Raw genomic sequence first — 15155 nt, 5'->3', positions numbered from 1 at the left:
TCTGAGCACCAATCCTTACCCTGCATTCATTCCACATGTTGCCAGTGTTGTGTGACAAAATTATTCTAGGGTCATTGTGTGTGTTTCCTAGTCTAGACCCAGAATAAGCCCTTGTTCCTTTAGTTCCTTTTAGGAATGATATTTACAGAAAACAATCTGAGTGCTAAGGATGTTCATTGCTACTGTCTTGGTCATTTTGGGACCTTTTCATAGGACTGAGCTAAAGAATACATATTTTAAGGATAAAATAAGTCGTGAGTTCATTCTGATACTTCAAAAAATTCCAATATAGGTGATCTTACTTAACTTTTTCTGTATCACATCTGCATCTCCTTACTTCCACATCCAGAATCCTGGTTCACAAGTATAGAGGAGAGTAGGGGAGCAAAATATTCCAAAATTATTCATTTCACTTATCCTATGTTGTACACACAATTTAAATACTACCATCCCCAATGTGATTGCTGAAGAATTCAACATTTTCCTACTACTACTCTCCCATTTCCTCTGTTCTCTACCTATATCGTGAGCACGTTCAGCTGTGACAAACTATACTTTCTTCCTCCTAATCCTCCTTTGGTCTTGTTCCATAAGCAGTACATATTTAATGCTCACCATCGGCTCTTATACGGAGACCGCTTAGTCATTTTAGTTGGCTAATGCTAGTTCTTTAATAGTTCTCAGGAAGAACTCCTGGAAAACATAATTTTGAATGTTCTTGAGTGTTGGAAACATCTGTGCCTTTTATGTTTGGAAATCAGTTTTGTTAGATATAATAATCCCTGACTTACTTTTCTTGAGAGCCTGAAGTGTGGTGCTCCATTTTCTTATGACCTAAAGCATTGCTGAAAAATATCTTGTGAGAGTCTAATTTTCTTTTCCTTATAGCTCACATCGTCTTTTTGCCTAGATACCTCCCAATTTTTTTCCCTTTAACCTCAAGAAATTTTACTAGACCACATGCTGGTGTTGGTCATTCTTAGGTATAGAGCGTGCTCTTTCAATAGACAGTTTCCGTTTTTTTCAATAATATCTTTATCATTTTTGTTCTTGCTCTATTCCTTTGGTTTCTTTCCTCAGTAACTACTATTGTCTTTGTGTTAGATCTTCTTTTTCTTAATATTAGTCACCGTCCCTCAAAATCTTTTTAATTTTTTTCACATTTTTAATTTAATTTTCAATCATTTTCTCTTAAGGCATTATCTGACACTTTTATTTACTCCTAGTCTCCTTCTTGTCGCGTCTTCATTCCTAAAATGATGTTTTTATTTCTAATTCCTACCTGAGTTCTGCCACTCATTCTTGATGTTTCTATTTCTTATTATATTTCTCTGTCATGTCCTGTATAATTTTCAATTTAACTAGTGTGAAAAGTGTATCAAGGCTCATCTTCTTTTCAATTTAACTGGTGATTACCTTTCCTTTACTGACATTCAGTATCACTTTTCCTTTAAGAATATGTGATGACAAGTTTCAGCCCTTTCCTCGCTTCTGGACACTTTAGTCCCCCATTGCCTCTGTATCATACCTCGATAAATGAGACTCACAGAATATTTTCACTTCCACATCCTTCACTTCGATTTGAGACCTGGAGGATATACTGACCTCTGCCCCCTCCATCCTTGGCTCACTGAGATAGGTTGGTACTTTGTTCCATTTCAATATTTGCTTTTCCTTTGCAGTATGTCTCTTCTATTTAGGAACCCTTCAGTTAACACTTGGGCTATAATTCCCAGTTTCGTTGTCGTTATTCACTTGCTATATAAATTCAGACTAAACTAATTCATCATAAATTCCCCTTCTCTTCATGTTCCCTGTGTTGACACGAGGTCTTTCTTCTGAGTGTCTCGTTATTTGGTAGTGTTCACTCTTAAGAGACGCCTTAGAGGCTGTGCACAGGTAGAGCGTTGGTGAATCTGCGCATAAATTCACAAATATCTTCCCATCATCTTGGTGGTTAAATGGGGTTTGCGCTGAGCTGCTGTCTTTTTCCCCCTCAGTGACCTATAAAATGTTACTCCACAGTCTTTCAGCTCCCAGGATTTCAAACGAGGAGTCCAATGCCTGTGATTTCTCTCACTCTCTTACCCTCCCTCCTACCTTCCATCCTTCTTCCCTCCCTCCCTCTTTTCTTCATTCTCTCTCTTTTCATTCTCTTTGAGAGACTGAATATGCAAACAAACAATGACAAGACCATATGTAAAAACAAAACTGACCCAAGTCTTTAGCAACTAGTCCACTCCCCATCTGCAGCAACCATCCCAGAAAGCCTAACGATTCCTGTGGTTATCAGCCCCAAAATGGCCAGCACTTGGTCAATCACAGACAGCTTCCCTAATTTTTGCCCCAACCAGGAAAGCCAAATGCTAAAGCCTCCCCCCGCCTTCCTCCCCCTACCCTGGGCCACCAACCAATTACATAGGCTACCCCACTTCTGGGTGGCCGCAGACAGCTTCCCTGTGCCAGCAACCTCCAATCAGGGCATACCTGAGTTCCCTTTTTCCACTATAAAGCTTTCCATTCCTCTGCCTGTCTCTGAGTATCTGTCAGACAAAAATGATGATGGCCCAGATCCCTTGCTATAGAAAAGCTCTAAGTAAATAGCCTTTGCTTGTCCTTATTTGGCTTTATTTCTGCACCTTTCTTCTTCCCCTCTTCTCCCTCTCTTGTTCTTTTTGTTCCTCCTCCTCCTCCTCCTTTTCTTTCTCCTCACTCCTCCTCTCCCACCCCTGTAGTCTTCTTTGTTCTTCTTGTTTTTCTTCTTTTTGTAAGTAACTTGTTCTTTCCATGGGAAAGTCCTTAAAGATCTTCTCTTTAAAGGAATTTCCCTCACATATGCCTAGGTGTGTCTTTTCCCATTGATACTACATGGACCTCAGTGACCCCTTTGACTTGCAGATGGAGGTCTGTCTTTAGGTCACGGAAATTTTCTATTATTTGTTTAATTATTACTTCTCTTTTAGATGTTCCTTCCTCTCCTTGGAGAACTCCCAACAGTCATGTCAAGTCTTTTGGATGTATCTTCAAAATGATGTGCCTCTTTCTTCCTTCCTTCCTTTCTTTTTTAAGATTTTATTTACTTGAGAGAGAGCAAGAGCACAGAGGGAGAGGGAGAAGCAGACTCTCTGCTGAGCAAGGAGCCTGACACGGGACTCCATCCTAGGACCCTGGGATCACGACCTGAGCTGAGGCAGCTGCCCATCCAACTGAGCCACCCCAGCACCCTCTATGTGCCCTTTTCATTGTAATTTCTCTCTTTATATTGTCTTGCTCTGTGTTTTGAGATATCTTTTCCACTTTTCAGGCCACTTAGCAGGATTCAGTCGTTCTCTTTCAATGTTTCATCAGTGTTGTGTTTTTAAAATCATGATTTCCATTTGTTTACTTGTGTGAAAATCTTATACCTGTTTTATTTATAATAGCTTCAAATGAATACAAACCAATGTCCATTATAAGGAAAGGGAATGGAGACACTGTGGTATATGTATTCAATGGAATACTACTCAGCATTAAAAAGGGAAAAAAAAACTACAGATATATGCAAGAATATGAATGAATCTCAAAATATTATACTGAGTGAAAGAAATTAGACATTAAAAAAATACATGTAGGGGTGCCTGGGTGGCTCAGTGGGTTAAGCCGCTGCCTTCGGCTCAGGTCATGATCTCAGGGTCCTGGGATCAAGCCCCGCATCGGGCTCTCTGCTCAGCAGGGAGCCTGCTTCCTCCTCTCTCTCTGCCTGCCTCTCTGCCTGCTTGTGATCTCTCTCTGTCAAATAAATAAATAAAATCTTAAAAAAAAAATACATGTAATAAGATTTTACGTACCTGAAGTTCTAAGTCAAACAAAACTAATCTATGGAGACAGAAAATCAGAAATTACTTAGGGAGGGGAAAATGCAGAAGGTTGGTAATTTACTAGGAAGTACCAAGAGGTGATGAAAATATTCTATATGTTTACAGAGGTATGAGTTATAAGAGTGGTATGCTACTCTTTATCAAGTTTCATCATACTGTATACTTAAGATCTGTGCATTTTATTGAATGTAAAATCTCAATTTAAAAAGGGAATAAAGGGGCGCCTGGGTGGCTCAGTGTGTGAAGCCTCTCTGCCTTCAGCTCAGGTCATGATCCCAGGGTCCTGGGATCGAGCCCCACATCAGGCTCTCTGCTCTGCAGGGAGCCTGCTTCCCCCTGACCCCTGCCTGCCTCTCTGCCTACTTGTGATCTCTGTCAAATAAATCTTTTTTAAAAAATAAAAATAAAAGGAATAAAATGCTTTTTGTTTGGTAGTCTTGTGTGTGTATTGAATTTAGTTATCTTAAGGGCTTTTATTTATGTATTTATATATATATTTATTTATGGTTTAATAAGCCTTCTGTCTTCTCTAACAGTGTCAAAAGCTGGTGCCCTGTCACCTTCAAATGAAGAGAAGTTTCAATGTAACTGTTCTGCTTCCTTAAAGCTCCTCTCTGTCTCGATGACCAGCAAGTCCTTTTAATTTTTTCTTGACAATTTATCTCATTATATTTTTAATTGACGTATAACTAACATATGGCATTATATTAGGTTCAGGTGTACAATATAGTGATTCAACAATTCTACACATTACTCAGTGCTAATCATGGTAAGTGTACTCTTAAACCCCATCACCTATTTCACCCATCCTCCGACCACCTGCCCTGTAGCAACCACGTGGTTGTCCTCTGTATTTAAGTCTTTAGTTTGTCTCTTTTTTCTTTGTTTTGTTTCTTAAATTTCACATATGAATGAAGTCATATGCTATTTATCTCTCTCTGTCTGACCGCTTTCACTTAGCATTACCCCTCTAGGTCCATTCATGTTGTTGCAAATGGCAAGATCTCATTCTTTTTTATGGCTGAGTAAGATGGATAGATAGATATAGATAGATAGATAGATATCTTACTAGGTAGATCTTACTAGATAGATATGTTTCTACATAGATAGATAGATATTCCACATCTTTATCTATTCCTCTATCAGTGAACACTTGGGCTTCTTTCATATGTTATCTATTTTAAGTAATGCTGCAATAAACATAGAAATAAATTTATCTTTTTGAATTAGCATTTTTGTTTTCTTTGGGTAAATACCAAGTAATGGAATTACTAGAGCATATGGTAATTATATTTTTTAATTTTTTGAGGAACATCAACACTATTTTTCACAGTGGCTACACCAAGTTGCATTCCCATTAACAGTGCATGAGGATTCCTTTTTCTCCACATCCTTACGAACACTTGATATTTCTTATCTTTTATTTTAGCCATCTTGACAGGTATAAGGTGGTATCTCACTGTGGTTTTGATTTGCATTTTCCCGATGATTAGTGATGATGTGCATCTTTTCATGTGTCTGTTGGCCATTTGTGTGTCTCAGAAAGTCCTCTTAAGAACAGTGCCAGGGCAAGTATTCTTCTCCCACTTGAAAGACCATGGCTCTTCTCAGGCTATACTCTGTCCATTATCCAATATGTTCTGATGATCTTCCCCTTCTATCTCTAGACCCACTATAACTTGAGGCTTCATTCATGTCCTCTAGTGCCCACTCTGTCTGCTCATTCCAAAACATTCATGTTTCAATTTGGTTCATATAAATTGGAAACGGGAGAGAAGGGTGAAAGGTATGTGATGGTCTGATTGATTTTGATAAATGAGCTGGTACCCAAAACTTTGTGCCTTGTATTTAGTAAGCAATCAAAAAAAAATATTTGTTACACTGAGTAAAGAACATACTTGAGTAAGTAAGTAGACCTACTTAATCCCAGCATCATTGAATGTGATGTTTCCATCTAAATTTCCCTTCTCTGGAGATGGCACTAAAATCAGGAACATAAAATCCAAAGGTTGGGTAGAAACTAGTGTTAGTGAGGTAGAGAAGATAGTCCAACTCTGCCACCAACTAGGAACACCAGAAGCAAACAGTGAAATCTGGGTTGTAAAGCAAGAGCTCTGAGACCTAGAAAGACAATGAAGGGATGAGTTAAGAGAGTAAGTAGAGGGATGCCTGGATGACTGATTTGGTTAAGTGTCTGCCTTCGGCTCAGGTCATGATCCCAGAGTCCTGGGATCAAGTCCTGTGTTGGGCTCTTTGCTCAGCAGGGAGTCTGCTTTGCCCTCTGCAGTTCCTCCTGCTTGTGCTCTTTCTCTCCCTCTGACAAATAAATAAGTAAAATCTTTATATAAAAAAAGAATAAGTAGAAGGTCTAGGGTAAAAACTATTGAGCACTGTGGTCCAACAATAGATACCCCTAGACCCTCTTAACAAAATAATACCTGAAGGCTGAAAAGAGCACTGTTTCCACCATCACAACAATAAGCTAGACAAGCTACAAAAATCACAACTTTTATTGAGCCAATCAGAAAGCTGAGGTCACAGGACAACTGACTAGCCTGAATCCAAGGAAAGACAAGCTGCTTGTAAACACAGGTGAGAGGTAAGCACTGAGTCATCTGTGGCACAGCAGTGAAGGAAGATGAAGCAGCCATTCAAACAGCAAAGAATTCTGCTGAATGTTTAAATAAATTGCTGAAGATTGAGTATGGCTTTGCATGCTCATGGAACCCCATGGAAACCACAACGATAAGGGGAATTTTTTTCTACTCGCTGGCTCTTCTCCAGGGAAGGTGTTTTGTAATTAAAAGGGAAAACAAAGCTTTTCCTGGTTCCTAGTCTCTCTAGAGGCAGAAGTCTTCTGTTACGTGGAAGATGAGCACATTCCTTCAAACACGTTAAAGTCTGGGCCCAGGTCCAAATGAGCAAGGCCGAGAGAGGGGAAGCACTTCCCTCTCTGAGCCCTTCTTTCAAGTTCCCATATCCTCTCTGAAGATGTGCCTTTTTCAGGATGGCTGACACTGGAAATAACTTCCTTCAAGGGTAAAGCCCTCTCCTAACTATAGGGATGGTTACACCCCTAGCAAGACAAATCCCCTCTTATCCACAGGGAATGTATTCTAATCCGTCTAGTTGGATGGCTGAAACTGTAGATAGTACCGAACCCTATACATTCTATAGGGTTGTACATACAAACCTATGATAAAGTTTAATTTATAAATTAGTCACAGTAAGATATCAACAGCAATAACTAATAATAAAATAGAACAATTATAGCAACGTACTATGATATATATGAAGTTGTATGAATGTGGTCACTCAGGATATCACACTGCACTCACCTTCTTGGGATGATGAGAGATGGTAAAATGCCTACATAATGTGATAAAGTGAGGTGAGTGACACAGACATTGGAATTTAGTGTTAGGATTAAGCTACTGCTGACTTTCTGATGACATGTCAGGGAGGATCTGCTTCTGGACCAGAGTTGACTGTAGGTAACTAAAAACTCAGAAAGTGGGGCATCTGGGTGGCTCAGTCAGTTAAGCGTCTGTCTTTGGCTCGGGTCATGATCCCACGGTCCTGGGATCGAGTCCAGAATTGGGCTCCTTGCTCAGCTCCCTCTGCTTCTGCCTGCCACTCTGTCTGCTTGTGCTCTCTCTCTCTCTCTCTCTCTGACAAATAAATAAATAAAATCTTTTTTAAATTAAAAAAAATAATAAAACCTCAGAAAATGAAACCACAGATGGGGGGTTGGGGAAGAGACACTATAGATCAGAGCGTTATAGAGAACCCTCCACTTCTTTTTTTGTTTAAAGATTTATTTATTTTAGAGAGCACGTGGGCACGTGAACTTGTGCGAGCAGAGGAAGGGACTGAGGGAGAAGGAGATAATTTCGAGTAGACTCCCTGTAGAGCACAGTGCCTGACAGTAGGCTCCATCTCACAACCCTGAGACCACAACCTGAACTGAAATCAAGTTAGATCCTTAATAGACTGAGCCATGCAGGCGCTCCTACTTCTAACCTTTTAATTACAAAAACAAATAACTATTATAGAGGCAAATAAATCTTGTTGCCAGAGGAAAAGTAACTGAACCCTGCCTACCACCAGCAGATGATTTTAGTGGTTGATTTTAATTTTTAGGTGGTTTGACATTATTTAGGATATGTTGAAAGTGACACTGATCTACATTCCCTTATTATAAACCACTGAATATCAGTGTATTTTGGAATTGAGGATAAATAATTTTAAAAACCTTTTTCTTTTAAAACCAACTTTAGGGGCATCTGGGTGGCTCAGTGGGTTAAAGCCTCTGCTTTCAGCTCAGGTCATGATCCCAGCATCCTGGGATAGAGCCTTGCATGGGGTGGGGAGGGCTCTGCTCAGCAGGGAGCCTGCTTCCCCCTCTCTCTCTGCCTGCCTCTCTGCCTACTTGTGATCTCTGCCAAATAAATAAATAAAATCTTTAAAAAAAAACAACTTTAATGAAGTATAATTGACATATAACAAAACACATCCACTTTAAGAATACCCTGTGAGTTTAGGCAGTTGCGTGCCCTTATGCCCCACAATCAAAGTCAAAAGTATCCCATCACTCTAGAAAGTTTCTTTCAACCCCTTTGGCCATAATCAAGCCCCATAATCAAACACATCGAATTTCTGCACTGGTATATAAGGATATTCACACTAAATGGTGTAAAGAATATAGATACCTTATGTCATATTGGGCCAAGTTTGTCTGCTGCGTTTGTCATAAGCTTCATGAAACCCTTTAGTTTTCAAAAATTTTGGATTTTGAAACTGTTGATAAGGGATAATAGATCTGTGGTAATTATGTGTATAGATGCATAAATTGGTTTCTTGTATAGAGACATCTGGACTTAGGACAAATGGACTCATGAGCCTGTGGTTAATCTTTTGGCTACTAAGCTATTCTAAGCTATTCCCAGTACCTTCCACAGTGCTTGGGATCCACTAGATAATCAACAAATACTTGCTGAGTTAATGTTTTCAGTTTATCTATAAAAGCCTTCAGGCAAATATAAAGCAAAGATTCTTTTTTGAACTAGAAATGTTTGAATAGCATTTACTCTTAGGAGCTAAAATGCCTTTTTTTAAAAGTTTAGAATCTTTATCTTTTTATTATTAACATATAATGTATTATTTGTTTCAGGGATACAGGTCTGTGATTCCTCAGTCTTATACAATACACAATGCTCTCCATAGCACATACCCTCCCCCGTGTCCATCACCCAGCCACCCCTTCCCTCCCCTATCCCCAGCAACCCTCAGTTTGTTTCCTGAGATTAAGAGTCTTTTATGGTTTGTTTCCCTCTCTGGTTCATATTGTTTTATTTTTTCCTCTCTTCCCCTATGATCCTCTGCCTTGTTTCTTAAATTCCTCCTATCAGTGAGATTGTATAATTGCCTTTCTCTGATTGACTTATTTTGCTTAGCGTAATATCCTCTAGTTCCAACCACTTTGTTGAGAATGGCAAAATTTCATTTTTTGATGGCTGAGTAGTATTCCTTATATATATATATACCACATCTTCTTCATCCATTCATGTTGATGGACATCTAGGTTCTTTCCATAGTTTGGCTATTGTGGACATTGCTGCTATAAACATTTGGGTGCATGTGCCCCTTCAGATCACTACATTTGTATCTTTGGGGTAAATACTCAGTAGTGTGATTGCTGGGTCATAGGGTAGTTCTATTTTCAACTTTTTGAGGAACCTCCATGCTGTCTTCCAGAGTGGATGCACCAGCTTGTATTCCCACCAACAGTGTAGGAGGGTTCCCCTTTCTCCACATCCTTGAAAAGGTAAAAAATTAGTTTATAATTTATTCTGTATTATAGCTTTATTAATGGTTATTGGTCATTGAGCATTTACCAAATGCCAGGCACTGTTCAAATTGTTTTATGTATATTTTCTCAGTAATCTTCGCAACAACCTTATGATACCTACACTATTCTCAATTTACAGATAAGGAAACTGAGGCAGAGATGGAAAGTAACTTGCCCAAGATCATGTAGCTACTAAGTGGCAGGGCCAGAATTTGGACCCAGGTAGTCTGATTCCAGAGGCTAAGCAATTAACCCCAACACTGAGCTCTTTGTGATTTATTTATTTATTTTTTTAAGGAGGGAAATGTGGGTGGGGTGGGAGGGGGAGAGGGAGAAAGAGAATCTTAACCAGGGAGCCAGGTAGGGCTCATTCTCACAACCCTGAGATCGAGACCTGAGCCAAAATCAAGAGTCAGATGCTTAACCGAATGAGCCATCCAAGCACCCCTCTTGATGACTTTTTAAAAGATTTTATTTATTTGAGAGAGAGAGAGAGAGAGTGTGTGTGCTTAGGAGTGGGAGGGATGGGCAGAGGGAGAGGGAGACACAGACTCCCAGCTGAGAAGGGAGAGGGAGGCCAAGTAGGGCTCCATCCCAGGACACTGGGATCATGATCTGAGCCAGACAGCTGCTTAACCAACTGAGCCACCCAGCTGTCCCTTTATGATTATTTTTAATAAAAACCATTTATTTTCTTCTTTCCAGTCTTCAAACCTCTGTTTTCTTTTTCCTTATTTAATTACATTTAGCTAGCACACCCTAGAAAATATTAAATAATCACTGCTATAGCCCTGCATCTTTGTTGGGTCCATGACTTTAATGTGAGCGCTTCCCTCATTTCACTCTAAGGTATGATGTTACTGTTGTTTTCTGATGATAATCATGATCCGTTTAAAGAAATATTCTTTTGGGGCGCCTGGGTGGCTCAGTGGGTTAAAGCCTCTGCCTTCAGCTCAGGTCATGATCCCAGGGTCCTGGGATCAAGCCCCGCATTGGGCTCTCTGCTCAGCGGGGAGCTACTTCCTCCTCTCTCTCTGCCTGCCTCTCTGCCTACTTGTGATCTCTGTCTGTCAAATAAATAAATAAAAATCTTAAAAAAAAAAAAGAAATATTCTTTTATTTCTAGTTTACTATGAATTTTTAAATTTCAGAAATGGCTGTTGAATACTATACAATGCATCCCTAGAGAGTATCATTTGGCTTTTGTCCTTCAATAAATTACTTGAGATTTCTTAGTGTTAAACCATCCTTCCTGAAGTAAACCATACATTGTCGTGGTATGAATTCTTTTTAGTACCACACCACTGTTTTTGATATTTTAACTTAATTTTCCTTGCAACAAAGTCATAAGAGAAGAATTCCTCTCCTTCTTTGGGTATTGTTTGTCCTGAGTTTTGATATTAGGGTTATGCTAGCCTTGTGGAATAAACCAAGAAATGTTCTCCCTCTTGGGACAGTTTCCCTAGAATCCAGCCAGGGTTTGACACCCCATCTCAACTCCCTTCTTCTCCTGGAGGTGTCCATGGTACCAGCAGTGGCCACACGCTCTCAAGGCTCCTCATGAACTGGACTCACCTACTGATCCCCAACAAAGCCTGGGCACCTTTCCATTTCCTCCCTTTCTCTGCACCGGCCGCAGAGCGTCTGGCTTCCAGGCCTGTTCGAGTTCCATGCCACTTGCCCTGCCACCGAGTTTGCACGGGACACACGCGTGGCGGCGATTTTCGCAGAACAGAACTGACATTGCAGGTGGGAACGGTGGAGCTGCTCGACACCTGTCAATCTTGTCGCCCTCAGGATCCCGGGGTTTCTACTCCGCAGCCGGGACAAGGACCTTGGTAAACGGCTCTGCGCCCATGCGCGAGGTGCCGGAATCTGAAACCTGGACTGCCTGACCCCAAAGCAAGTGCCCCCACGATAACGAAGTCTGGCCTGGTCCACCGCGGCCCCGGGCTTAGTCCCGCACGTCGGCAACCGCAGGCCGCGCGACGCGCTTCGACACCGCCGGCCTCTGCACTCTGTGCTCCGTCCGGTCGCCCGTCCCGCACCGCGGTCGCTACCCGGGCGCCCGCTGCTCCGACTCGCGTTCCGCGTCGCCTCTTACTCTGCAGCAGGGACAGCGGGGAAAACCAGAGGAGGAAAAGGTGACTAAGCGCCAATAACGCTAACCGCGTGAGTCTCAGCTGCAAACCGCAGAAAGTCCCTTCCGGAGTGGGTGTAACTCTGCGCGGCCTCCCGGCTCCCAGAGATCCCGCAAAACCGAGAGAGGGAGGGAGGGCGTTCGCGCGCCCGATGCCACCAGCACAGCCGCCCGGCGGGGCTGCGGGAAGCTCAGCCGCGGCGCGAACGTCCCGGCGGGAGGGCCAGAGGCGGGGCGCGGCCGGCTCCCCCCGCAGCTCGGCCGGTGGAACTTCCCGGCTACGCCTCCGACGGAGCGCCCGCCGCGCGTCACGTGGGGCCGCAGCGTGCTCCCGCGCCCTGCGCCCTGACGCGAGGCTCGGGTTGCCACGGGGAGGGCCGAGGCGCCGCGGAAGGGGCGGGGCGAAGGAAGCGGGCCGGGGGGCGGGGCCGGCGGAGGAGAGGGGCGGGCGGAGAGGGGCGCGCGGGCGGGGAGGGCCCGGCGTATTATGGGATGCGGCGGTGGAATGGCGCTGGGCGCGTGATTTTGAACAAACCCGGGTCTGTGTCTCGGAGGCGCCGCCGCCGCCGCTGCTGCTGGGAGCCTAGGGAGCGCGGCGCGAGGAGCAGGCGGCGGCGCCGCCGGCGGCTTTGGTGAGCGTCAGCCCTGGGGGTGGGGACCTCTGGGCGGGCGGGAAGGGGACGCCGGCCCCCCGCTGCGGGTGGTGGCGCGGGCGGAGGGCGCCGGACCGCCCCTGCGGGAGCCCGGGCCGGCGGGGCGCGGGGAAGAGCGGGAACCTGCGGGCTGGGGGCCGCCGCGCCGCCTCCTCGGGCCGCAGGGGGCGGGGGGAGCCTCCCGGCCCGGCCTCTTCCCGCCGGCGCCCGGGTGGGCGGCTGTCACCCGGCAGGGCCGGCCCTGACCCGGCCGTCCGCCCCTCGCGGCCGGCGGGAGGAAGGGTTCCGGCGGCTGTTGACACGCACCTTGCGTGGCCCGCGAAGCCGACTGTCGCCCCGGGTTTCTGGGAACCGGTTCTGCTGCTGTGTCATTTCGTTCCAGCGCCTGCTTCCCTCGCTGCCCGCCGCCCCTTCTTCCTCCGCCCTTTGTATGATCCCGTCTTCGTGTGCGTCCGTTTTCCTCGCGAAGCCCCCGGCTCAGTGTCGTAATGTCCCCGAGGTGCACGGGGGCCGGCGGCGGGCCGGCCTGAGCTTGGCCGAGCAACGGTAAACAGCAGTCGGGGTGCGGAGGGGCGGGCTGGCGGGGGCGGAGTGAAGTTTGGAGACTGGGGGACCGCGGGCCTCGGGACGCGGGACTCGGGGGGAGCGGCCCGGCGGGTCGGAGCGGCCGGGGGCGGCGGGCGGCAGCCGGCTCCCGGACGAGCTCGTCGCTCCGGAGGGGGAGGGGGTGGGGCGGCCTGTCCGGCGGCCACCTCGCCCCGCGGACACCGGCCGGCCCAGAGGACCGTGGAGGCCTGTGCTCGGCCGTGAAACCCCGCGCGGCGGTCGCGGGCGGGCTGGCGGGCCTGGGCTGTAACGCGGGGGGTTCGGCGTGGCCAGAGCTTCCCACACCCAACAGACAGGACCGACTCGGGTCCTGTCGCACGTCTGGTCGCGCGTCGTGGGGCTTCCTGGGACGATGAGCACCCTGGTGCCCTTCAGGGGCCACAGCGCGGCGGGCGGAGCCGGGGGACGCTCTGCGAGCCCTCGTGCGGGGCCACTCGCTCTGCCCCAGCGGACGCGTCTTGCGGGCTCCGGTCCCGTCCTCCGACGGACCTTGGGACGCCCGGCAAGTGATTTAGGGCAGAGGCGCCTTTTCCGCGCTTTAGCCGCCGTTCACTCTTCAGCGCGCGTCCCCATCTCCGAGCGGCGACAGAGGGGAAGCCGCAGGCTCACGGACAGGAGGGACCTGAGACGCAGGGACAGCAACATGGCTCAGAATCCGCTTTCGAAACCGGACCGCGGCGGGTTTGGGCCGCGTTGTCAGCACGAGCGCCCGGGCCCGCGACCGCGGACTGGGTCTGGGGGCAGGGCGGCCGCGGGGGGACGCCGGGGTCCTGCCGGGGCGCCGAGGGTCCGCCGCGCTCTCCGCACCGCGGGGAGCCGTGCGCTCCGTCGTCCTCGCCTCAAGTTGCTTGTCTGAGAACGAGGGACTTCGGGTTCTTCATTGTCCTTCGGTGTGGCTCTGCTGCTCAGAAACGCGCCGGACCCGGGACTCGACCTCCCTGCGGCCGCCGCGGGCCCGCAGAAGCACCCCCTCCGCCGCGGGGCGGGCGGTCTGGGCGAGCGCGCGTGGGCCTCCCCGCGCGTTTGAAGGTTGGCGGGCCGGGCGGGCAGCTTCCCCGGGTCTGTGGGCGGGCGCCTCTGCGGCTGGGAGGGCGGCGGAGGGAGGGGATGCCGTGGAGGGGCGGGGAGGGCGGGGCGGCTCGCAGCGGCGGCGGCGGCGGCCGGGCTGGGCGGTCGGGGAAGCTGCTGAGTGTGATGGTGATGACGAGGTGAAAATGGCGGATCTTTCGAAATACAATCCCGGCCCCTGACGTACCGGTGGCGGCGGCGGCGGCGGCGCCGCCCGGGCTCCCTCCGCGGCCCCGGGCCCCCGTAGCGCTCCAGCCCGGGCGAGCTGGGGAGCGACGCGGGCGGCCGGGGCTCCGGAGCGCGGGCAGAGCCAGCCCCGCCGGGCTCAGAGTCGCCCGGGACCTCCGGGAGCCCCCACCTCGGAGCGGAGGGAGGAGGAAGCGGCGGCCGCTGGAGGTAGAGGAGAAGGGGGCGTCCGGAGGCTTCTCCGCAGCGAGTCCCTTTCATGCTGGGGCGGCGGGGAGGGGAGCGCCTCGTCCGTAGCGCGGGGGATCCGTAGCCTCGTCCTGACGCCGACGCGACTCCGGGTGCCGAGGGCTCGAGTGGACCCGAGGCGGCCGCCGAGGCCTAGAGGAGCTGCCGGCTCTGACCCGGTTTCCTGACTTGGCGTTTCCCCCCCCGACGGCGGCGGCGGCTGGCGGGGAGGTGTCGGCCGCGCGGGGCCGTGTGTTGCCTTCGAGACGCGGGGCACCGGCTTCTCCCCGCATTTAAGCCCCGCGCCGTAGACCGTGCGGGCGCTCGCCTTTGGAAGCGTGTGCGCCGGTGTTGTCACCATCGAAAATGTTTTCTTTTTCTGTTGCCCCGTCGTCCGTAGAGGGACCCGTTGGCCCCCCGCGTTCAGCAGACGACAACCGAGCACTGTCAGTCGCGTCTTATCCCCACACACACCCATTTCGTGGATTTGGAGACTGAGTCGTGTCACGTGCTGCCGTGTGCAGACTCCAGGGCCCGAACGACCGGCCGCGGTTTGGGCTCCCAGG

At 48.1% G+C, this 15155-nt stretch overlaps 2 protein-coding genes across 8 annotated transcripts in view; one reads left to right on the top strand and one right to left on the bottom strand.

Annotated features, from left to right (window-relative positions):
- Positions 1-12308: 12308 nt before the first annotated feature.
- LIN54 (lin-54 DREAM MuvB core complex component) overlaps positions 12309-15155 on the top strand; it is a 68648-nt gene continuing 65801 nt past the window's right edge. For 2 of the 7 annotated variants that reach the window (XM_047719723.1, XM_047719716.1), the window contains exon 1: positions 12894-13047. The gene's annotated coding sequence lies outside the window, so the exon portion shown is untranslated. The other 5 variants (XM_047719724.1, XM_047719717.1, XM_047719715.1 and 2 more) reach the window with 4 other exon arrangements.
- LOC125094211 (basic proline-rich protein-like) lies at positions 12488-15067 on the bottom strand. Its single transcript, XM_047719879.1, has 4 exons — positions 14534-15067; positions 14251-14440; positions 13717-13959; positions 12488-13596 (listed from the first exon to the last, which is right to left on the bottom strand). The coding sequence occupies exons 1-4, from the start codon at positions 15065-15067 to the stop codon at positions 12488-12490; spliced, it is 2076 nt and encodes a 691-aa protein (XP_047575835.1).

The sequence above is a fragment of the Lutra lutra genome, chromosome 2, assembly GCF_902655055.1.
Source record: "Lutra lutra chromosome 2, mLutLut1.2, whole genome shotgun sequence".
NCBI lineage: Eukaryota > Metazoa > Chordata > Mammalia > Carnivora > Mustelidae > Lutra > Lutra lutra.
Note: the sequence above shows the minus strand (reverse complement) of the source record. Positions and strands in the feature narration are given on the sequence as shown.